The sequence below is a fragment of the Acanthaster planci genome, linkage group LG18, assembly GCF_054643075.1.
Source record: "Acanthaster planci isolate LZ-2023a linkage group LG18, COTS_SCS, whole genome shotgun sequence".
NCBI lineage: Eukaryota > Metazoa > Echinodermata > Asteroidea > Valvatida > Acanthasteridae > Acanthaster > Acanthaster planci.
The window spans coordinates 3,183,627-3,208,703 of record NC_141794.1 but is presented as its reverse complement, the minus strand read 5'-3'; the positions used below and the strand labels follow the sequence as shown (position 1 = coordinate 3,208,703).

General features: G+C 45.7%; 1 protein-coding gene across 3 annotated transcripts; it reads right to left on the bottom strand.

Moving 5' to 3' along the window:
* Positions 1-104: 104 nt before the first annotated feature.
* On the bottom strand, positions 105-25,077 carry LOC110980496 (uncharacterized). Of its 3 annotated transcripts, none has more exons than XM_022237236.2 (7): positions 24,818-25,077; positions 13,351-13,658; positions 12,745-12,889; positions 5,745-5,939; positions 5,049-5,194; positions 4,344-4,584; positions 105-3,505 (listed from the first exon to the last, which is right to left on the bottom strand). In XM_022237236.2, exons 2-7 carry the CDS (start codon positions 13,630-13,632, stop codon positions 2,085-2,087), a joined length of 2,430 nt encoding a protein of 809 aa, XP_022092928.1. In that variant the 5' UTR covers positions 13,633-13,658; positions 24,818-25,077; the 3' UTR covers positions 105-2,084. The 3 variants fall into 3 exon arrangements, with proteins under 3 accessions (XP_022092928.1, XP_022092918.1, XP_022092947.1); XM_022237226.2 differs by lacking the exon at positions 24,818-25,077 and adding an exon at positions 24,224-24,752; XM_022237255.2 differs by lacking the exon at positions 24,818-25,077 and adding an exon at positions 14,173-14,247.

The following is a 25,077-nucleotide window of genomic DNA, read 5'->3' as shown; positions in this document are numbered from 1 at the left end:
CACCCACGCACCCAAACCCCAAACCTCAAATAAGCAAAACGGCAAATAACAAACAAAAGACAAGGGGGGGGGAATGAAGCAGGTAGTAACGCTAAAAGCAGAAAAACTGTTAACCATATCTGCCTTGGTTTTCTATTTATTATAAGGCACTGCGCTCAAAAAAAAGAGTCACGAATGACCATTTCTAAAGCATTATACCTTGAAAGCAAAAAACAATAATCAAAAGTTTTAGACCCTATACAGAGGCCTTGTTCAAGGTATATGTGGCCGGGTCCACTATACATGTCACATTGACCGTTACCAGAATGTTACCTTTGCCCCAACCCAACCTCCTGATGTCGTTCCTCACGCTCCGTAGACTTTTCCTGGGGCAACCTGTGAAAAACGCGTCCCCCACTACGAGCGAATGTGACATCGATGACTCAAACACGCCACAGATTTTCCACTTCGAATCTATGCAACCGATAGATCCTATTGCACAACGACAACAGAAAAAAAAGAAGAAAAAATTGCCTACCTAAATTTATTGATAAGAAAACTGTCAAGATAAATACAAGTACTTCATTTTTTTTAATTTTAAAAATATGGCTAGAAAGAGATGAACAACATTAATGCTGTGTTCAGTCATAATGCCCAAGTTTTCACGGCCACTATGTGCAGACGCTGCAATAACCGTTATTCTTAATCCCCTACCCACCCACCCCGAATAAAACATAGATATACTTTAAATTTGAACCATTGAAGAAAAATACTATACGATTTTTTCTGAGCAAAATAATTTTGTAAAAGATGACAGAATAAATGTACATTCCCCCTCCCCCGAATTCTTCACCCATCTTATTTGTATTCCTTGACGAAATTTAACTTGTACGGGGCGTGAAACAAAACGCAGGAGGCTAAGATGCGGGTAGGTAAGTTGAAAAGGCCTTCTATTCGGACGGTTGCCGTACGAGCAAAAAAGGGGTCTTTTGTCGGCCATGCTGGGGGCGTTGTGAGCGGCTGCCACATCTGCTGCTGCTGTAACATTAGTCTGTCCCTTTCTTAAAATATCTCGGATTGTTACTGGTTTTTTTTTCCAAAATGACTCGGCCTCGTTCCACAGAACATGGTTATAATTTCAATACCATTTGGGCCTGTTCCAAAGATTTCTACTTTTTTTCGTATCTTCAGTAAATAGTATACATTTATACAGGTATAAACACTTTAAAAATGCGTGCTCACACATGGTAGAAGATTTAAATATAAACAAATTAACTTAATTTCCATACTATTGCGTTATACTTCGCGTCCTGTGATTCATCAATTTTTATCAAGTGATGTCCATAAGTGTCTTAAGACTCAACCAAAACTCAACGAAAACAAAAGTAAACCCCGAAATACGCTTTCCTTCAAACTAGAGTTGCTTGAGTTAATGGGGCTGGCATGTCCCGTGTTGTTGTTATAACGTCGATCGTATTTTACTCAAAAAAAGGGAAAAAATCCATTCAACATGAGCGAAATCATGCCCGCATATTTATTTTACGACTCACTCCACACGACTCAACGATAGTCAAGCCTTCACAAAGAACACGCAGTGTGGCCGCACACTTTCGTTGGATAACAAAGTCGCCGCGTGAAGCATTCATATGCAAATGAGTCCCTTTTGATAGAATACATACAACTATTTTTTTTGTGTCTGAAGCTTACTAACAGGGTCTGCGCGATGCGCACATTTGGTGTGAAACTTTTATTCACGACGAAATAAATATTCATATTAAGCAATAAATAGTTTACCGTAAATATGAACGCTATACCACTTTCTATGTACATTTGTAGCTGCACAAATCTCTTTGTAAAACGATGGAATAATTTCATCTCAGCTGATTTTCGAAAAATTCAACCTGTACGCAAAGAATTAACATAATAATTTATTTTTTTTAAAGTGAAATCATAATCATATGTAAGCTTTCAATATTACACAGTGCGAGAAAATCTAGTTTAGCTAAAGTTTGAAATTACGAAATTTAGTGGTGCGGTTAGACTCCACTGAGAGAAATGCCGAGTTTAATATCAATACAGTCACACCCACTTCGTCGACGACAGTTCTAGTAAACGTGTCGGTTCAACGACACTGTATTGGTGGGCGGGTTTCGCATGAATAAAACCCGACTTGTGTCTGGTGATTGATCCTTAATAAATGGCGAGGTGAAGTCGAATTGTCCAGCGATGTTGAGGGGGCTGATTAGGCTGGTCTGCGTCGAGGAAGCGGCGCGAAAGTGCTGACTACGACGGTCCATGTCGTACCAACTGAAGTCAAACTGCGAGGAGGTGGGCGACTTGAGGTGCGGGGTGAACTGCAAGCCCTGCTCGGCACGGAAAGCCAGCGATTTCTGGTTGTTTCGCTCGGTGTAGACGTGCAGCTCGTTCTTGAGCGTCGAGATGGGCTTCTCGCTGTCCTTCAGGTACATGGACACAAGGAAGTCGATGTAAGTGCCGTTCTCGTCCTCCGCGGGATTGGACGGGGCTTGGTGAGGGTGGGTGCTGAGCTCGGTTAGGACGGGCCCGCTCGGCGAGTGGTGGATCAGCTGACGGTACTTGAAGCCCGAGGGGCTGGCAAGGGGGGGTTCAGCGTCGTTGCTGTAGTCATGGCTGGTGCGGGGTGAGCTGGCCACACTGACGGAGACGGGGGTCTGAGACCTCGCCGTCGCTTCGCCCTGTGAGCTTGACGGCGACAGGGGGGTGCTGTCGCTGCTCATGGCTGCCCCTGTTGGCTTCTGGGGACTCTCGTAAACTGGGGGCGATGGGGCGTGGAACACGGGCGTCTTGGGCCGGCCGGCCAGTCCCTCCTCGCCCAGAGAGGCGCTGATGTCGAAGATGTCGGAAAAGGACGACATGTCGATGTTGATGCCTGGCGTCTGCTCGGTAAGTTTGATCGGGTTGCGAGATTCGAGGCTTCCCGACTGCTCCAACTTCGGTTGCTTGGCCTCGATGTGGGTGAGAGCGGGAGGAAGGCTGCGTTTGAGGGGGCCATGACCAGAAGGGGACAGCAGGGAACCGCTGGAATGGCTCAACGGCAAGCTAGCGAGATCCAGGTTCCCGTCACCGGTGTGGGCCATGGAAGAGTCCGACTTGACGGTGGCGAGTGTCGGTGTGCCGTTAAGTGAGGCCATTGGCTGTTTGGGGGATTCCTTCATGACCGTGAGCTCCGTCATCCGGCCTCCCTCCGGCAAGGGGTCTGCCTTGGGCGGCAGCGGGGTGCCGTAGCTCTCCAGCTCCATGGCCGAGTCGTACACGATGCTCCCGGCCGAGGAGGCGACCTGGTATCCGGCGTACATGCCGGTGTGGTGGTAGTAGTCGGAGGGCAGCTGAGTCGGCGTGTAGCCCGCCAGGTAGCCGTGTTGGTAGTCGCTTTGTAACCCGTGTTGTTGAGGGAAGTAGTTGCCTGCCCATGACTCGTACTGGGGTTGATCCTGGTAACTCGAGCCAAGAGAGTTATGCCTCATGCCACCAGCTGGTATAGTCAAACCTGCAAGAGCAAAATAATCAGTTCCTTAACCTAAATAATTGCTTTATAATATTTAACACAAACAAACCCGCGCTTCAATGCAAGCGCTTCACCACAAGCAAACACAAATCAGTTGTGTAGCTAAGCCTTGTGCCAACTGAGAGTAGTAAGTGCTTAAATAGAATCTTATTAGCAGCGTCCCTGATGTCACCAAGTGTTTGCCCATTTTTTGTCCTGGCTAGCAGCGCGTTGTAGAAACGATTATTTTTTTGCTAGAGATACAGTCATTTGCAAAAGTTTTAAGACCACCTGGAATTTTGTTGGTATTTCTGTTGTTGCTTGGCCTGCGTTACATTGTCTCATTGAATGATTACATAACATCTTTTCACTGTGGTCCATAACATCGAGATAGTGCTGCGAGCCCATTTGAATGATTTTTTTTCTGCAAAGGCAGATTTTGTATATGACATTTTGTCTGTAATGCAGCTTGGGTAAAAAGCCAGTTTAAGTCACCAGAAACGGTGGGGGCCACACTAACTGTTAGACTGTTAACATTTCAAATCGTGGAAATGTATAGTCAAATATATAGCTGTTCAACCAAGACATTAAGGTTACACATTGAAAGTAGACATTAAGTTGCTATGATGAATTGGTTCATGTTGGTTTTTCTTCAGGTAAATGCATTTTCTATGAGTGGCCCTAAACTTTTGCAAATGACGGTAGTTGGACGAGACTTTTATGGACACCGGTTGTCTCAAAGACGTGGGGGGGGGCTCGCAGTGACTGCCTTGGTCTCCATAACTATCACGATCCCCGCAGCCGCAGAACAGGGGACAGGTGGCAGGTGGTTGTGTCTCACCTGGCCTAACTTGTTGCTGGGGGTCACTGGGGCCGAGTTTCTGGTGGTGATGGTGGTGGTGGTGGTGGTGCGAAGCCCACATCCGGGTCAGCGGGCTCCGCAGGGAGTAGCCGTGGCTGGGTGTCTCCTTCTCCTCTTTCTTGTCGACGCCCTTGTCGTTCTTGGCCAGGACCGTCTGCACCTCCCTAAGCTGGCGAGCGACGCGGTCCACCCGGCTGAAGGACTTGTGGATGTGCACACCCTGTCGGAATGAACCCGTGAATGATTTTGCTTCTCAATTAATAAAACTAACGAACGGCAGGGAAGAATCTTCAATGACAAGAAATCTCGCCGATAGAGTAAATTATGTTTAAGTGCAGGGAGAGGGGGTAGCATGGTTTAAGGTAGCATTTTGTCAGTCTGCACACCGAAAGTCAACTTCCTTGAAACCTGCCGGCTGTACTCCGAAACTACGCTGAAGATAACTTTTTTTCTGCTTACATGAGTGATGATTGTAATGATGCGATAATGGATTGTTTCGACTGTAGGGCCCACTTCTCAAGCAAAGACAAGAAAGCGCTGACCACGAAGTTCCTTTCCAGAGTTTCATTATGACGAAAATGTGATACTTTTAAACCATCTACAAAATAGCTGCCTGCTGGATAAAAAAAGTATGCTCTAAACCAAAAGCTCTGTCTCTCTTTGGAACATGTCAAGTCGACTTACCATCCGTTTACAGATGTCCTTCGGTCGTTCGTGCTTGTGCGCCCGGTGGTACTCGAACAAGGCCAACTTGGCGACAGAGGGTGTCTTGACCACGTCTGGGCGTGGGTGATCGTGGCGACCCTTGGACTGGAAAATGATCACGGATTCTGCGCAGAAAAAACCGGAAGTGTCCAAAATTAAGATGTAGCCCTGCCGACTATCTCCATCGGGGTTTTTAACAAGGAGGCCAATATCAGACATGGTTTCTCTATAAATTTTTTCACATAATTCACATTTACAGAGAAGTCAAACCCTAGCAATATGCGTTAAGTTTATGAATTCAATTCTTACTCAAGGGCCTTTCGTTTGAGCCCGTTAGGTTCATACCATGGTAATTCTTTCTCAGAGTTTTGTAGACGGGGAAAGCAAGTACTCTCTACAACGGCTGGTCTTTTTTAAGGGGGGGTGGAAACAAAGGGGAAAAAATAAAACATAAATCGTACACAGCTTTTGTAGACAGTAATAGTTTGGGTAAACAACCATCTGCTTGTTTCTTTGAGGTGCTCAAAGCCAGTCCCTGTTAATCCATGATAAAGTTGTCCACATTGGGCCCATGTAAGTCGCCCTTATCGGCTGTGCTGTGTTAATTACAATGAGAATACAATCGGGCATGAAATAACCGTGTGTGTGTGTGGGGGGTGCAAGTAGTTCCCTCACCTGTCACTCGCCAGAAGTGAGTGACTGGATAACCGTTCTTTCCAGCGCAGGCCACATGGTAGAGTCTCCCCTCGCAGCCGGGCCGGGGACATTTCTTGTCGGCCTGCTTGCGGCGGGCACGGTCGGACGTGGCAGGTCGGATGGTGACGATCTCCCCGTGAGGACTCCGGCAAGACCTGTTGCATAAGTACACGCCTGTGCAGATTCAAACGACAGAAACGGCTCTTTGTAAATTTAATCCTGAAGCCTGACTACCCCTCCCCCCTTGGCCCTGTGGGTTTCAAAGCTTAAGAAGCAAGCGCGCCCTTTAAATTCTACTTTCAATGCCCTTGATTATACGCACATGTACCGTATCGGATGTATTATGCTCTGCCGGCCCTTTTCGATTCATAATCGCTTTCATGCGCTCTGGCCGCAGACTGTTGCATTACGGCAGCTACTAAACCATTGTGCAGACAACAGGGAGCTCTGTATAAACATTAATGCTTTTGACCTATTGGCACGAATCGCATCAGCGTCGACCCCGCTTGCTCCGCAGTGTCTGTGCGCTTTATCGACGGCGAGGGGGGGGCAGTTGTTGGGGCGGCCCGCACGCGAGCTGCACGCGGCAGAAGCCCGCACGCGCCGCGCACGAGCCAGCACGTGCCCTGATCGCCTCCGGCTGTGCGTCTTTAGTCTCGTGCCCTGCTCTGTGTCCGTTTTTTCTCAGCTATTGGACATTCTTTCCCATGATAGCCGGGTTAAGAAGGGAGGAAAAAAGAAGAGAAAAATAGGCTTCTTTCAGTTTGGAGAAAAAGTCCCCAGTGAGGAAACCATTCCACACACTCTCATTGTACAAGTTGCTTGTGTATCTGAGAAAATATAGATGACAGAGTAAAGCTGGGGCAGAGGGTTTCTATCACGATTGAATACCTCATTAAAAGAAACAACAACCACTCCACCATTTTGGACTGGAAGAGTTAATTGATTTCTTTTTCAACTTCTTCAAAAATATTCAGATTTATTCTTTTGAACTTAAAGAAGGTTTTGTTGGGCCCTTCTTTCAATTAGGTATTCAATTACATTTTCTTCACTTTTAACTACACGCTTTTTAGGCAAACGTAGATGATATTTACTTATAGGTCTAGATAAAACTTTATAGGTCCCAGACTCTGTTTATCCCAAACTTCGAACAGTCACTGTTAATTGTTATCCCAATGAGTACAGGAACCCGCTGTATTTCTTTTGTATTTTTCTCTATAACACGATACCTAGTGTTTTGTACTTAACCTGGAAAACGATACCAAGCACGATGTGCGGTAACGGGGACCCCCCCCCCAATGTGATGCACAAGCTGTATACCCTAAAGCTATTGTGCCTACTGCACCCCTCCGAAATCTGAAAGGAGTTCCAAAGATTCCATCAACACAAAAGAAGACACAATAGAGGGGGTCCACCTTTACTGCAAAACAGGAATTAGGATGGGTTGGAAATGATTTCCCTTATCATGCAGCTTTGGGGCTGTCTTCTTTTCCCTACGGTCTACGAGAATGAAAGCGCCAAGCTGATCTAAGAGGGGGGAGCGGGTTAGCGTAGCGGTTCTTTCCTCGCTTTGTACCAATGAGGCATGGGTTCAAGTCCCGGCTTGGCCCAGGCTTTTAAGTGCATGTGGTTTCCAGTCCATTCTCGCTCTCGCAGGTTTTCTCCGGGTATTCCGGTTTCCTCCTGCCTCTCAAACTGGACCTTCTCCCTAACTCCGTAATGCAATGCTGATTAATAAAGGTTATGAATAGTTGTTGGCGCAAATAGCCCGAGTAGCTGAAAGCGCCATTAAAACAAAAACAACAAGAGTAGTGGGTCGCGGTAGCGAACAGTATCATGTGTTACGCAACAGGGCGCTCGCTGGAAACAGCGCAGGTGCATGCGCGAGGGGTTGGCGTGATGAATGTCCCAGGCCGTATTGTCAGAGTTGTGTAGAAAGCCGTGGGCATAATTCGTCTGCGTGCATTGGGCAACTACAGTAGGCCCCCTCCCCCACTCCACGGACTGGACCACACGCATCCCCCCCCCGCCCCGCACACAAAAACATCCATCTTCGTCGGGTGAATCGAAATTGCCGCAATTATCAGGAGAAATCAAATGATATTAAAAGACGCCATGGGTGCGCATTGTTTGGGCCGACCACGCTGAAGAAGCACAATTAAAAGCCAACCATTGTGACTTTTTACCCAGCCCACTTGCAACAGAGGACAGGGCACAATCATAGGATGCAAACCAGGTGGTGAAAAGACTGGGGGAAAACAAACTGGCTGTTTGCAAACTAATGATTATGAGATCAGTCAGCGAGTACAATGTTGCAAGATTCGGCGCGGGCGTTGAAATAATGTAGGGAGAAACAGCTAGCTCAAAGCAAACCGTTTGGGGACTGAGCGTTAATGGCGTACATAAAGGTTCCAAGGTTTCACCGGTAGCCAGCAGAGAAAGAGAGAAAACACGATCTTTTTGCAATGGCCAATTGTGGTATCATTCCTTGCCAATCAGTGTGTGGCAAAAGTATCGTCGGAAAGAAAACAAAAGAATAAGTCACAAAGTGTTTAAAAAATCCCTCGGCGCCATATTAAGACTCCGAATGGAATACACAATACGTGTACTTTTTTTTTACCAGGATTTAGTTTTGTTATGACACATGATGACTCTTCAGAGGTTCTTGTCCCTTTGTTACACCTTGCCATCGGCTGGCTCAATTCTGTTCGTTTTAATGCTGTTTTGAATTTAGCAGGATTAAAAAAAACAGTCTCCTGCCATTGTTAATTTTCTTCTCTTACTCTCTCTTCTTTTTCCAGTTTTTTATTCGGGGGAAAAAGGGAACATTGCAAACAAATGGTAAGTATTGCAGACAATCAAAGTTAGACATGAGCAATAAAGTTAACGTAGGCCTGATCTTTTCTCTCTTGCAAATGATTGAGTTGTTATGTTGTATTTCTTTTCATTGCTCGCCAGTGAAACAACTAAAAATATATGTAGAAATAAAGGTTGCTACTTAATTCTAAATGCACTGAACCCTGTTCAGCTTAAATGAAGTAATTTTTTTTTTCAAATAAAGCTGTCGCCAGCCGGCCCAGCATGAACTTTCGGCAACCTTTGGCAGCCCGTACAAAACAATAAGCAATTTAAAAACGAAAACAAAAAGAGCTGTACATTATTTTTTCCCCATAAATTTGTGGGCTTTTCCCTTTTGTACATTGAATCGTTGGAGAAAAACATCACAGCCTCTGAAAGTGGGCTTTCAAATGCGGCGCTATTTGAAAGTGTTCTCCCGTTCTTATGGAAGTCTCTATGCACGGTTGAACTCTACTCCCCCCCCACCAGTTCAAACTCTGTCCCGCCAGTGGAGGACGCGGCGTTCTGGCTCGGTGCGACGACAATCGCTCGGGGCAACAGTCTTAATGAACTAATCCCGAAAAAAAAAACATAATAATAACCCTTCCAAAATGTTGGAGGCGTCTGCCTTTGTTTTCAGGTTCAGCTGCTCTGCTGGCTCATGGAACGATTGTGGGTTCATGTGAGACGGCTTGGGGTCCCAGTGAACACTGGTACCCTTCACGGTCCAGCGACCCCGCGTGTCAGAGGCTTAGTACAAGGAACGCATTACCGTCGGGAATGGATGGGGGGGGGGTTAAAAGTACAGAGCACACCCCAGGAGAAACAGCCACCAGACAAACCCTCGGAACGACCGAGTTTGTTCACAGGCAGGTTATAATCAGAACAACTCTACTTTTTCGGGGGAAACTTTAGAGTGGAAGTAAAAGTAATACATTACAAATGTAAAAAGTAATTTCATTAAAAATTCAGGCTTGTCTCTTCTGATGCATCTACACGTAATTGAAATTCGTGACTGCACATACCTGTTTCCAACCACATTTGAAACGAAAATAAGCATTGCAATCATAGCATTATTTGACATGATCCCATTGCACAGCTTTGAATTTAAAAGAATCGATTCAAGGGGATTTGATCGAAGCTTGCATCGTAATGAAAAATGTCTATTAATAGTCCAAATTTAAATCAAAGGAAAGTACAAGTAGGCCTGATCCACATTGGGCTCAGTTTTGAGATTTCTAATTCACTTCGTGAAACGCATTGTATAAATGATCTTATATAATAACTGAATGACAGGCCAGGTGCATTTGAGCAAGTCTGGCTAAAAAAAGGATCCTGGATTCTTATAAAAGAGCACCTTTACTTTCAGTATATCCTGTTTTATGCCATTAAAATGAATTTTCCTGCATTTGCCCCTGATGGCAAATGAATTCTTGAAGCCTCGTTTAACTAGCAACCGATAAACGTCCTCCGGATGGACAGGGAGTAATCCGGATATGTAGAGGCTAAGTGCGGCTTCCGTCGGCTTTGACTGCAACGCAATCTGATATACGCTGATGTCAGGGGTCGATAAAGCGGCCACTACCCCTGCTCTGATTCAGGGAGGTGACAATAAAGACGAGTTCATAAGTGGATTGCGGAGCTCCTCTCCTCGTAATCATTGTACGCCGCCTCCACCCCCCCCCAGGTCTATCGCCGGGGCCGGGACACATACAGGGGATCGTACATTAAACGCGCATTCAGTTCCGATTAGCCTGATTGACTTAAAAACGACGGGATGAAGATAAATCGATGCCAATTGTTATTATTCGGCCTTTTGTAAGGAGCCGGTCGTGGTGGAATACTACCGACAATTGCGACCAAATCGATACTCGATTTGGGTAATTAAAAAATCGCTCTCGATTCTGATAAATAAAAAAAATCGCACTGAGTTCTAGCTTTCAATTGGGGACTCTTTGGGCAATTAGTCCTCTATTTTAAAATGCTTGGACGGTGTTTTACATAAATATATGCAATGGGCAAAATGTAAAATTTTCCAGCTTTTGAACCCCAGTATTTAGGAAAAACAAAGGAGGGTAAAAGATGTTCAGGAAATTAATGAAAGTCTGTATACACACCTCCAAATGAGTCTTTGCTCAGAAAAAGAGAGAAAAAAAACCAAAACGATGGAGGATTTGCTTCGTTATGGAGCATACAACAAATTATGAAGGATTTCACAAGTTTGAAACAAAGGCCAATAGGGCTTCATGTGGGTGCTTTTCCTCTCGCCGTGTGGATGCGATTATTTTACGGGGATTAGCCCGTGCGATGCCGCGACGGCTGGGCCAACGCAGCCAGACTTGCACCGGCCCTGCAGTCTGCAGGAATTGTCTCCAAGCCAGGCAGCCTTGGACGTATTCAATGGTCGCTTCTTCCCGACACGCGTCCCTTCCTTTTTGTGCGTCCCTAGTTTTTATCCACCCCCCTCCCCATTCAGAGTAAATTATCATAACGTGAAACGCAGTCGCATTTGTGCCCGACAAAAGAAGACGCAACGTGCGCAAATTAACTCAATTCAGAAATCACTCAGAATGCAATGATTGGAGCTTGATGTAGAAAAATCAAACACGACTCCGTGAAGTGGCTGTCTGGCACCCAAAATAAATCAATTTGACCGTAAACCAAACTGATCCTAACCATGGAGGAAGGAGCCAACGCGGAAAAGAGAATAGCATGATTTTGAATAATGTGAACAGCTAACATCGTCAAGTTCGGGTCTCATATCAAGCAATCCCACGCCATCCAAAGATCAGCAACTGCTGAGCTTTCCTCTCATGATAAGTTCTTGGTGTGAAATTAATATGGTCCCCGTCCACTTGTGTTAAGTCGAACTCCCCCCCCCCACCACCACCACCACTACCACAGCCAGGGTAATCTAACGCAAACACCACGGGTCGAGCGCCCGCCGCCACGTGCCAAAGACACCTCGATCAACAAGTTGTAAACGACGGACACAGCACAAGCCAGCGCTCAGGGCGACAGGAGCGCGGCACGGGCCCGGAACAATAGCGAGCGCGCGACCGTGAATAGGAGTACATGGGTGCTTACACACATTGGCGCTGCGCGCGGCGTACGGGATCGTATCACAAGGGGGCCAACATCCGTCCCGTCAGGGGAACTCTCAACACCGACCCTGGGGCAGTGGTCGTTGCTGTAAATAATGAAGCCATCATGGTCAAATAAAAGACAATTTATCAGCTGCATATCAGGCTTGAATGGCAAGGGTTATTGACATCAACTTCTTCGGAGAAAGTGGCAGATAAGGAAGACATTATTGATATGAAACAAGCCGAGCCCACCCGAGGGTAGTTAATTTATGACCTAATGGTTCTACAAGGTCATCAAATTGATATCCTGACGACAGGCGAACAAAATTTTTAAGGTGAGAATTTGTTCTCTGTATAGAAATGCTTATTTCGTCAACTAATATGACGCGACATGTAGAGCGAGAAAGGCGGGTGGAAATGCTGTTTTAAGAAATAGAAAATTACACACCCATAATAGGTTGTCGATTACGATGGATAACCAGATACATTCAGTGTACACAGCACGGGGAGACTTCATCTCGCTTTCTGTTATATCCTATGCCAGCTATCAAACTCGCACCTATTGTTAATCTGTTATTATTTTCGCATACGGCAATGCCCAGGCGTTTTAGCCGTTACACGTACCGTGAGTGCAGGGACTTCGAAGATGGCATCTTGGGCTGCTGATCTTGGGCCGGGCCCAGAAAGAGTGACGACATCCGCATGCCTTCACCTACTTGTGATCCACTGCAAGCGGCCCACACATTGGTCGTAAACATTTCACGTACTTGATAGGTTGATGGTGTCTGCACGGGTCATCCAATATGGGGTCCACGGAAGGACCTTGCGTGAGTGGTTTGTATTACTTTTTACACCCGTCTTGGCAGTTATTTGATCGCCTACGGGCGGCTCTTGATGGCTGATGTCCCGTAGACTTATCTCGGCAGCCAGTTCCGATCTTGTGGAACTGATGTTGATTTTATTTAAAACACTGGAGTAATTTTCTTAAAACTTTATAGCAGTATGAGATTTTTTTCTAGAAGTACAGGAAAACTGTAGAGTGATTTCGGACTTACCAAGACAGGATTTCTTGAGCACCTTCTTGTTGTGATTATTCGTATTTCGCATGGCCCAACCGCTGAGGTGTTTTCGAGCGTCGGAATCCTTGGGGTGGTATCGCAAGGACACGTCACCGTCGATCCATTCCACAAAGTCGTCAAACTGCAACGGTTCAGGCCAAACGATTGACTCGTGAAAGACCGAGACACTGTCCGTGAAGAGTCTCTCTTCCATTCCCAGACTGAACCTTTATAACCACCGACTTATCATTCTCAAGTCAAAGTAATTGTAAGTGCTCTGTACTTTTCTCGACCTGTTGATGGCCTGAGACTTTAATGAACATATCGCATCGCACCTCAAGGATTAATCATTTCCACAGTGGCTTCAGCAAACTGAGCAATTTGAAACATACTAATTCAATGATTGAAACTCGAGTAGGAATAGTAGAGTACTGAGGGCTTGATTTAAATGCTTTAAATCAACAGTAAATGAAGTCTGTATAAGCATTGGGGAAGGAAATGTGGTCTTCTATACAACATGATGTGAAAGGAAAGGAGCGATACAGTGATAAAAGAAATGGACAATGAAGGAATTAAGAGACATCGTATTCGACTCAAACGCACCTTCTCAATCCTCATCTTCCTCTGCTTCTTGAGTTCTTCCCGCTCCTGCGCCTTGCTAGCCCTGCCTCCGTTCCGTCGACTCGACCAGCGAGTTGCTGTCTGCTGCACTGGGGCTCTCGACTGCTGGCCCTCGGGAAATCCCTGCACGATCTCGGTGGCGGAAGACAGTGCCGGGGCTTGATCGGTGTTCCTCTCTGCCGGAGGTTGTGCCTCGGCGTCAGCGATTGCTGTACTCGTCTCCTGGACCTCCAAACCTCCACTAGTGGCCAATGAATGCTCCATGCTCTCTTTATCTGTGTCTCCGGTCCCTGGACCATATGACAAAAGAGGGGGTTGCCTCTACAATATCATCTTTTCTTTTTTATCTCTTCCCTGGGCAACGGGATGTTCGTTGCCTGCCATTGGCTGGCTGAGTTGGACGCGGTGACCGGGTGATTCGCTACGGGCTCGCGACGGGCACGCGAGTAGGACAAAAGGGAGGACTACGCCCCGGTTGTTGACGCGTAATTATAGGGCTGAAGTCATTTCAACAAATCAGAGACGGCGCTGTGTTTTTCATCCACGCGCAAGTTGTTCAACGGGATATTGTTACCACCCCCACCGCATGCACAATGATATTGGGGGAGGGGGGGTCCGGGGTAGCCCGAATGAGGCGAGGCGGTGACGATTTGCATAATTTTCATTCTGGGTTTCGTTCGTGTTATTCAAATCACGTTATCGCTGCAGGACGAAGCTGTGAAACAAACCGCATTCCTTTCCCTACGATAAAGCGCAGTTTTGGTGCAAGATTTAAATCGATCAACCCCATTGCATCTAACGTACAAGCCTAATTCACTACAGCCCGTATCCTTGCTGCAGTAATTCTTGAGTTTATATTTCAGTAGTGTTTCGTCTCTCGTCCGACCAACATATTCTGTTCGCTGTGGATTAATATAGTGTCGGAATCAGCGATTTTTTTTTGGGGGGGGCGGGTTTCAGCTGTTACTTCACCTTGTGGGAAGTGGAACAGTCAAGTTGGTGAACAAAGATGGTTGCGAGTTGTGGAGAAAATACGGTTATGATTAAACATGGTAAATAAATTCAAACCCACGATTGAACACGAACAAACTTTAACAATTTTTGTTGTTGTTGTTGATTAGTTTCTTGCTTTTATCATTCATGATGAAGTAGGCAGTGCAGATGCCAAAAAGGTTCGTTGCAGATGGCACAGAAGTGCATTATATTAACGAACAGAATAACAAATCCTGGTATCCGTGAATGTAACAAAATCCTGGCGATCGTTTAAACAACAGTATTGAGCGAAAGATAAACAAAACCATACAACATTGAGGTAAGCCTTGGTAAAACAAAGATATTTGATGAAGAGACGCGTCGGTGATAAGAGGCTACAGCGATGTGTTTCGTCGGATCGTGGGCACAGTGCTACCTGTTTACGACCTCAGTCGCTTCTGGGTGAGTTGAGGTCGGTTTCTATTTACGGTAACGTTGCAGACACGTACGTGCTTGCTTCTGCAATACACGACTTGGTGTTTTAATAGGCTAAGTGATCGTCTCAATTTGGCATTTATAGGTAAATGGGTCATCTGGGCGGATGCCCATGCTCTGTACACCAGAGAACTATGCTGATTGGCCACGATATTCTCTTTTCGTGTTTCGATTGCGTAGACACATGCAATGGAACAGCGAGACACTGGCCTGTTCATTTTTAACATAGTTGCGCGTTGTCGCCGTCGTTGGTCGGCTGTTCCTTGCTGCCCTTGTCGTAAAATGACCTACGAGCCGTGTCAGACCCCTTCCTGGTGTCCAAAGACAGTTCAGGACCTAAAACAGATGTTCGTTTTTTCTGTATCGTATTCTTTACCATGGCGATTCATCCTCGTCCACACCTGATGGCTTCTAAGAATGGAATGAGATGCGCCCCTGGCAACCATCAAACACAATCATTTCAAACTGAACTGATACTTACGACTCTATTTCGGCTCTCTGTTAAAAATAAATCACAGGCAAAGAGTCGTGAAATATCGACATTTCTTTTTTTTACGAAATGCGGTACGCATTGCGAAAGCATACTATTGGCAAACCACGATTCAATAGTTGCTTGTAGGTGTCGCAGTTTTGCCACCGAGGCACGCTTGGCTTAAAGTTTATGGTCGATTATGACACTTCCAAATACCTGAAATCAGCTGAACCCAATTCTAAAGCAATTATAAAGGTGTTCCAAGAGGTAAAAGGGAGCCCAGTAAAGGAAATGCCACGACATAGGGCCTAACCTATTTACACAATATGCAGTTGGAAACATTTCCAGACAGTCGGTACTAGCTATTACACAGTAGGCCTATACCTACAATGTTCCGTAGTGGATGTTGAAGACAATTTATCTTCTTATCCCTGGACTTGTTTCGTAAATCTCGATGAGGAGAATGCAGTTTGTTTTTCGTGTGCTTGATTTTTTCCCCCGATTTCTCTCCCTTTTTTTAAAGTGCGCTTGCTGCATGGTGTCCATCCGGAAAATGCAATCGGGCTGGGCACGGAGGCTTGTCCGTCCGCGTGATTGACGTCGCTTGGATGAGACCTGCCGCAGAGAAGCACTGAAGATGGGCAGGTGGCAGTCACGACGCGACAATACCCGATTCAAACTTCCTGCTCCGCTTTTCTTGTGATTTGGGACCTCAAGTGCCTGTAAGACGGCACTTTCTCGCACCTTGGGCGAGCTTGAACACAGCGATTGTGTCCCGTCCCGGCCCGCAGCCCGATTTTTCTGTCTCTAATTTATTTCTGTTCACGGCTTTCCAGTTTGCCCGACCCCCTGGAGATCGTGAACTCCTCAAGAGTGAGCCAAGAGGGTCGAGCCCTGCCGTAGCTCCCCCCGGAGGACAAAGCTCCCGACTCGGTGCCAGCATCCAAGGCAATCTGGAGCACCTCTAATAACTATAGACCAAGGCTCTAACCTACAGAACATCGGTTAATAATAACCCAATCCACCCCCCATCGAGGCACGAATTCATTCAGACTGCATCGCAAACCATCGAAGAGTCAACCATTTCTGACTATCTGGCCTACCGGAGCAAAAAAAAAAAAAAAAAAAGCTCTAAATTGTTGTCTAGGGGATTTAGGGAGGAGTCAACCACTCAAAGGGGGCAGACAATCCCCCTCTCGCGGTTCTGATTGCGCCATCTATTCAGTATCTGGCGATGCTAAGCTGAATCGGACTTGTATGTTTGGATTTGTAGCACAAGGGGTTTAATTTGATCCCCTGACCGGAAAGAGACGCAGAGTCTCTGATGACGACACTTTTCAGCGACGTCACTTATTATGTGCAGGGGAATGTACAGTTTCGGTGAATGGGGGATTATATCGTCAGGTATTAGCATCCCCTGCCGTTGAATCCCTGGTCAGTCCCGGCCACGCGCCGTTCATTGACAGGTGCCCGGGGCTAAAATGAGCCACGTGAGCCGGCCACGCGAACCGACAAATGGTTTTGTGAAATCCCCTTATTCTGTGGGTTTCTCCCGAACAAAGATGTGTTTTGTGATTTAACCTGTCAACATCCACACGCACCCAGCGAGCGAACGATTAGCATTTTACATTCCTGTGACACTTTGAGAGTCCGCTCGGCAGCTAACTTGCCGTATCCATTTGGCGCAATACCAACGAACTCTCCTCTTGCTGCGCATGTGCATCCGTATTTGTCTCCACTCGTGGGGCCCACAAACATTCCTATGATGGCCAGTTCGGCTCCCTTGGGGTGTATACAATTTGAATCCCGCCGTTTAAGTGCAAACGTCAAAACGCATGCCCCAACAGTCATTGACTTACCCAAAGTCACAATATACAGCCATTTGCAAGAGTTAAAGACCACGTGGAATTTTGTTGGTATTTCTGTCACCGGACCTGCATTGAATTATATGACATGTTGTTTATGGTGGCGATAACATCAGGGTCGTGCTGCATGCTTTGGCCCATTTGAATCATTTTTTTTGCAAAGGCAGGTCTTGTATGATAATGACATTATATCTTCAATGCGGTTATACATTGAAAATGAACATAAGTTGCTAAGATTAATTGGTTTAAGTTTTTAATTTTTTTTTAGGTTAATGCATTTGTACTGTTGGTCCTAAAGTTTTGCAAATGACTGTATATAACCAGCTGAGGGGTTTGGACCCCAGACCCTGCGATTGCGAGTTACACTCCCAAACCACCAGGCTGCATGGTCCGGTAACATTTTTTCGATTGGACTGAGTTTGAGTCGATTCCTATTCAAACAACCTCCAAAGGTTTCCATGCAGCGAAACATTGCAGATCGTATTTTTTCATCATCATCATTCTCAAACCTCCCTCCAATGTCATCAATCCCCCCCGCCCAATCTGGTGATCACTCACGACGGACAGGCAGACAAAAAAAAAAAAAAACCGGTTGGAGTTAACGAGCATCAAACTGCCCTTTCACAAATTTCTCCAAACAACACGCTCTAACAACAGTGTTGGCCTAAAGCTGCCGTCCATTATACCTGCCCGCAACTTTTCTTGGAGTTCCTCCCTCGTCGCTTTGACAAGATAATGAGCTTGGCTCCATTATGCGCGAAATTTCCAGTGGACGTCAGTCTAATGGATTGTTTCTGGATGCTCCGCTTTTGCTGCCTTTACGGAGTCCTCGTCGAGGGTAGAACCCCGCAGGTTATAGAAGTTATGCTCTCACAGAGGTTGTTCTTTGTTATTTGAATTTAGTTACAACGAATGCACAGAAGGTTTACTCGAGCCTGTCCCAGTGACACAAAAACTTTTGCCCTCAAAGTACCGTACGCGTTGACGCATAACCTCTTTAGTAACTTCTCGCCACGCTCGACTCGAGTGGAAAAAGTGAGTGGGACTTTCAGACAATACAAGCCCCAACTCAAGATTACAAAGTGACCCGTAACAAGGTTCCAAGATGACCCTACTCCATTTTTGTTCTGGTTTGATTGTGGATTGATCCGTTGACATTGCTATGAATACTCTCTTTGTCTTGGGGGAGCTGTTCTTCCGAAAGAGTGGCCGCCCTTCGAAAAGTCGTCCCCACAGAAAAGAGCATTGGTCGAACGGCCGTGAAAGCTCGACGCACTGAACTGTGTACGCGTACGTTTCATGGCACTGGCGTCCAAAATTAATCGGGGTTGAAAGTTGATTTATTTTCAAACATCCTCCTGGCGATAATTACAAGCAGTGCAACATATATCGGTAACAATAAATTTACACGGTGGTAGGTGGGTGCGTGCAGAAAGCTGAATCGTGTTTTTCGCCCTGCTTCCCGAGGTAATTAAATGAATAGAACTAAACTAAACGACGGCTAAACTAATAATTGGAATTGTAATATCCATTGCAAACTGCTGGCAACTGCTCGCTTGAGTGAAGCGGTCTGTACTAACACAAATATACAGGAGGCAAAAGATCTCAAGTATCGGTCTCAGAGTAATCTCTAAAGCTCCAAATAAAGGCGCAAAATGTCATGAGATTCGAGTATTGGTTCTTGTAGCATTATTCTCGTTGTGAGTTTTTTCTTCAACGCCCGTGACATTAATTTACTCCGTCATATAACTTCATAACCGAAAACAGATCGGGGCTTATTCCATGACAAAAGTTGTAACGAGACATAACAATATATGGATTTGAGCCTAACAATAATTTCTGGCAGGAAAGCCTAGTCCCTCTATCGATAGATCACCTCAATAAAATTACACTTGAAAAATTCAATTAACAACTGACAGAAGAATAAACTGTTACGAGCTGAGTTAACAACGAAACCTGATTTCAATTATCGGACTAAAGTCTTGGTGAAACTATTTTGTGCCGAAGTGTCGTGGAAATTAATTGCCTTTCCGAGCCCTAAAACAGCCGGCATCTGTTCTTTTCAATAAACGTGATTTTTTTAAGACCATGAAGAGTATGACTTTGACAGCCTCAGCTCCAGATTGGATCAAATGGAAGAGATTGTTCCCCATTTGCTCGAAGTCTGACGTGTTTCACTTTTTTATATTCATAAAATACATGTACTGCGTTGACTTCAGGTTGCGTTCTTTGTCCCAAGTCATTATGACGGTGTTAGTTTTTATATCCCAACGTCGCTCGAAACGTTGCTTAAAACCGGACACACAATATGAACCGTATGATTGTACCAATTTGCATACGTTATTGCACGGATCCAGAAATATACTACCAGCATTTGACGGCAGTCTGCCCTTTTTTCTACTTCGTGTCAATGTAAGAATGATATCGCAGCAAGGATGTGGGTAAAGCTTAGCACGTTGTGAAATTGGAGGCGTGATGCCTTGCCTAATTTTCAATTCTGCTGGGTGCCTTTAAAAATATTCTCTGCTTTGTTTGTTTGTTGTTTGTTTGTAGGGTTTTATTTTTTTTTACTTTCGTATGCCATGAACGAATCTCCATGGCGTGCGGTGTTTTTTTTCTGAAGTATACCGGTCTATGAGTCAGAAAAAGCCGATTATACAATGTGCACCAATGTAGTGGAGATTACTAGTCGATAGTACGGATCCATCCGAACCACGCGCGTAGCGGATTAATCACTATACCCTAAGTGACATTGTCTACTTCCAAATATCTACCGACAGCCCTCCCTTCAGGTTAACCGTGCCCGGTAACCTGCACCCCTTGGGTCTCCCTCGCGTACCCGCAACTAGACCGCCGTTGTCTCGCCTCCATTCAAGTATCAAAGTGATTTCCCAAACGACTTCAATTGTTGAGGTTTTGGGGGGCTATTTTGTGTTATTTTTACATTCGCCAATTGCAGCTGCAGTGGTTGATCGTAGTGGCCGGTGTAGCTTTGCACAAATGGCACAAAATAGTGAGCATTTGTGATCTTGTAGTCTTCTTGTATCGTTTTTCCACCTTCTGCGGACTACTGTTCAAAAATACCGATCTCTAGAATGCGTACAAAGGAAATGCTGTAGTGCTGGTTTTTTTCCTTTCGTGACATTTTTAATGTAAATGTAACCTGTACAGTACATGTGAGTCTCGGAGGTTGTGTGATTGTCAATACACAACGTAGGTCGATTTCAGTTTAGCAAATATGCGCATGACCCTTTATTTTTATTTATTTATTTTTTTACTTTTCTGTTTTGAGCAAACAGTCATGTCAGTCAACGAACACACAGCCGTTGAGATGTCTACATAATCGATTTGTATACAGTCGCAGTAAGAAACTACAGCGTATTTTGAAGAGTTCCCAATTCAAACTGTGAAGGAGCGAGAATCATCGACCGGGGTCGACCAATCTTTAAAACAGATAGAAAGCACAGCACTGAAACGACTTGGAAGCCTAGCAAGGACTCCTTCGATATTTCATTTAGGTATCTTACAGAGTTCACCGTGTGTTTAGCTTTACGACGTGCGGAATCTGTATAACAGTTTGCGGTAAGGGGCGGACGCGGGAATGAGGTCTTGTAACCGATAATCGGAGATTAACACGTGTGTCACGCCAACATTGGCTAGCAGATTCTTTTACCGATCTCCTCGAAGACAGAGCTCACAATTCGAAGCAAGATCAGTTCGACTCGGGGAAACCCACTTGTGTCGTGAAACTTCACGCTCTGTGTCCTCGCGTGGGATTATGTCCACAATTGGAATTCGTGGATGACGGGCGGCCTTGGGCCCCGAACAACGTCTCTGATTAAAATATCCCCACTGAGCAGGATGCGGCTGGGATGCACCATCGCATCAAGTGGGTCACGGAATTGAATTAGGTATTCCTTCTACGAAATGGAAACATAAACTGGCTTAAGTTTGTTTTAAAGGGGGTGGGTAATTGCCTTGACTAATTGGCACATATTTCCAATTTACACATAGGCCTACACAATTGAATGTGGACTTTTCTCCTATCTATTATTCCGTATCGTATTTGAAAATTCAGTTTCGAGTACCCAGCAATTCAAGAGATGGTGGTGATCCGGGATGCTCTGGGTGGACGGTGATTAACCCGTCCGGTCGAGGCGGATGCCCTTCCCCGTGTTAGTCGTAACGGCGTAGAAATTGAATTGATTCCAACAAGGTCTGTGCCTATTTGTAGTCCGCAGCCCGTGTATCGAGAGAGAGAAGAAGGGAGCCGTTTACCGTGGGAGCGACAGAGCAGGGGACCGGGAGCGGGCTGCTGGCGATTCCTTTGTGCGTTGGACCCACGTTTCACACCGTGGGCCCTGGCGGTCCGGTCTGGGACCAGGAGTAAAGCCAAAAAGCGGCCGCTTTTTGGCGCGCAAGGCGGGGCTGCACGACAAAATTGAAAACCTAGACGAGATGATCGATGCAGCTCAAAACGAAAATTCTATGCCCGCAATAATTGCGAATCCCTATTTGGAGCTCAGCTCAATGGTGGAATCTTTCTCAATTATGTTGTTGGGTAAATTTGCCACTTTTCTGTTCAGAGCAGGTGGCGATAAAATTATACACACCCTGGCAGGCTAGTGCTTAGCTAACATTAATGATATGTTTAGAGTGTTAGCCCATATACGCCCAGGCTGCGTGCCGCAAGTTGACACGACTTGGCGTAAACAGGTTGGGCGGTTTTTCAGGTTCTTTCCGTGGATTTTGCAAGGGAGAGAAAAAAAAACCACAGAAGCAGCTAAGTGTTATGATGGATTGCTATTGTATACCCAGTGCGCCTCTCGCTTGAAAAAGCTTGTTCAAAAAAAAAAAACTGTTCACTGGCTGCGCTAGCACGCGGGGGGCAAGATCAACCGCGTGACAAAGCTATGCAGCGACCGAATTAATGCTTGCTCAGTATTCATCGTGCTGCCCTGTGAAGTTTTTTGGGCACCACTGGCAGATTTCCCCTCGCATGCAGACAAAGAGAAAGTTATCGAAATGTGGTTTACGGTAGACTTCATCCCTAGAACTATCTCAAATTACGGTTTTCGACATCGTGTCTGTCCGGCAACTTTACCCGGGAATTCGGTGTACGATAAAATGAATAAAATCGGCTCTTTCTTCCAGGGAGGAAAAATTGCAGAGTTATATTATGCACGTCTTCAATTTATAATCGCACGAGCCGGAAAAAAACAACAATAATAATCGGGATATTATTGCAAAGCGATTTGAAGCACTGGGGTGATATATTGGACGGAGGATCGATTGGGGGAAAATCAAGTTGAGCGAGAGGCGGGTACTTCCTCTCGATGATGACTGTTATCCACAGCTAGCTCTTCGATCAAACGGGTGATTTCTGAGTTTGTATGGTGTGTGGGGGGTGTGTATGTGGAGGGGGGGTTCCCGTCACTTTTAAAACCCATCGGTTGTGAATACACATTTGAACTGGACAGGTTGCTGCCAACGCGAGGCCTGGAGGCCTGTCATTGCTCCTCAGAGCCTATTAGCGTTGTTCTATAGTTGCTCGCCAATCATCCTATTTTCAGCCTGGCGTAGTCTCGCAGGTTTGTGTCAGACCCCTGCATACTGTTCGATCCCTGTCCCTCCCCCCTCGCCTGATGGAGTTGACGGGTGAACGAATGTACCCGTGGATAGCACCGAAACCCAAGCTCACCGTGGCCCAACCCGCCCCGTCCCCCTAAACATTGCCCGCCGAGAATAGCAGGCACAGCACGGCGGGCCCCTCATGCACGCTGAGCGTCTAGACTTCTCGTTGAACACGTGTGGCCGAGGGGAGGGGGCCCGTTTCGCCTATGTCGCTACGATTTGACACAGTTTGGACAGCGGGAGAGCTTCGAGACATCCCCTGAGGCCATGCCTCCCAGACGGGAATTATGCAGATGGCTCAGAACCGACGGGGGCTTTCTCTCTCCCTTTATGTCGGAAAGTGAAGTTTAATTCACAACGAAATTGATGTGTTTAATTCTTTCGTGCGCACCGCGTACACACAGCGTGAACTCCTTCGGCTATATTTAAACAAAACATTGTGGACTTTTTTGATGCATATTCGATTTGATTGAGCGGATTAGAACAGTTGTATGCTTTAATAGAATATGACCCTGACAGTAATGGCAATGTCGTTTGTCAAAATCCAGTAAAAATGATGCATACACGTTTTCTGGATGATGGTTACACTATGTGACGAATCACCCCCCCCCCCAAGAAAAAAAAGTGAAGTCCATTTTGGAAAGGTCTGCTCACTCGGTAACTTTGCTTTCGGTTTACTTGGTCAGACTTGTAACGAGAGCAGAGTCTGGATGGCGGTATTCTTTTAAGGTTTTAGGTTGTTATTTTTGCTGCCAACGGTAAAACAAATCGATAGAAAAGCAACCTGCGGATAACAGCGGTCGTCAGTAACCCAAATTCTTAGATTTTAACAAAGGGTGTTTTGTGTTGAGGGTAACCCATTGATTTAACATAAAGAAAGCACATCGATAAAACGCTGCCTGTCATTATACAGCATACTGCCGGGCAAAATGGCAAATATTGTCACATTGTCACGATAGAGCAATTCCGTACCCACGTTGGCATGCAGATCCGAATAATGCATGAGATTTTTCATCCGCATATTCGAAATTTGCCCTTTGCCATCGAGAACCCCGACCCTTCATCCGCCAGATGAGACGGCCGGGCCACTCCGGGCCACCGCAACGACGAACACCGCCGATCTCCGTCGAACGTTTGAGCGCGGGATTTTGTCATAAGCGGTACATCTTTTGGACGATTACGGCCTACAGTGGTGCGATATTTGTAATTGGCAGTTTGCAAAATATACGACTCTCAAATCAAATAATGTTGAGACGGCTATGAAAATGCCCGAGACCATATGTCATCATTCGTTGTGGCGTTGTTTTTAGCATTTACATTTATTAAGTTGAATATGAATATCCATGACTTCTGCAAATACAAATGGACCAGATTAATGCACTCATTTCCTCTGTATTGTCTGACAATTCCAACTTACCTAACTCTGGTTTCCCCAGCCCTCGACACCACGAGAATCTTATTCCTTTAAAAGTGAGCGTTACGCCAGTATAGAGTCCTGATTCCGTACGCGATGACGACGTTTATATAAGTAATGCGGCTGATTACTGGATGTGAACCACAAGGCAACTCGACTCAACAGCAAGGAGCGAGCACAAGCGGGAACACTCGCGGGGTACTTCGAACAAGACACCCAGGGTCTAACGCAACCGGCACGGTACCCAGATAGATACTCACCCGGCTCGAAAAATGCGGACTATCTATACACACAATTCCTGCCCAAGACGAGAACTGTATTCTGTGATTATCATATTTTTTTTATGATTACGTATGTTGTATTACCAATATGGGTTGTTTGACACTGTTTGGTCGTTTATAGTTGTAGAATTGGCTGGTATGCCAGTATAACAGTGCCTGACGCCCTTTTTTTGGTATCTTTCACAGCAATAAACCAACCCGTCAAATTCACCAAATACCAGCCGTTTTTTTTCACAGGTTTACAGGGTTAAATCCCTACATGCGTTTTTGTGAAAATATCTGCATACAATTAACCGAATCGATGTACACGGCTTACCTGAAATATATCTATATATATATCTGGCGTGTGGGAGACCGAATTCGACTAAGTTCTGAGGTGAAATGTGAAGCGTTCCGATGATCCGGTAATTACCCAGAAGAAAACTTGGCTTGCCCGGGGTGGAAGCAACCTACTCTCAAAGTCGTGCTACTGAGAATGCGAGAGAAAGTGAGAAAGCGTCTTTCATAAAAAAAATGGAGGCATCAAAAACGAAGTACTACCAGCAACAATTGGACAAACATAATGCTCTGAAAAGA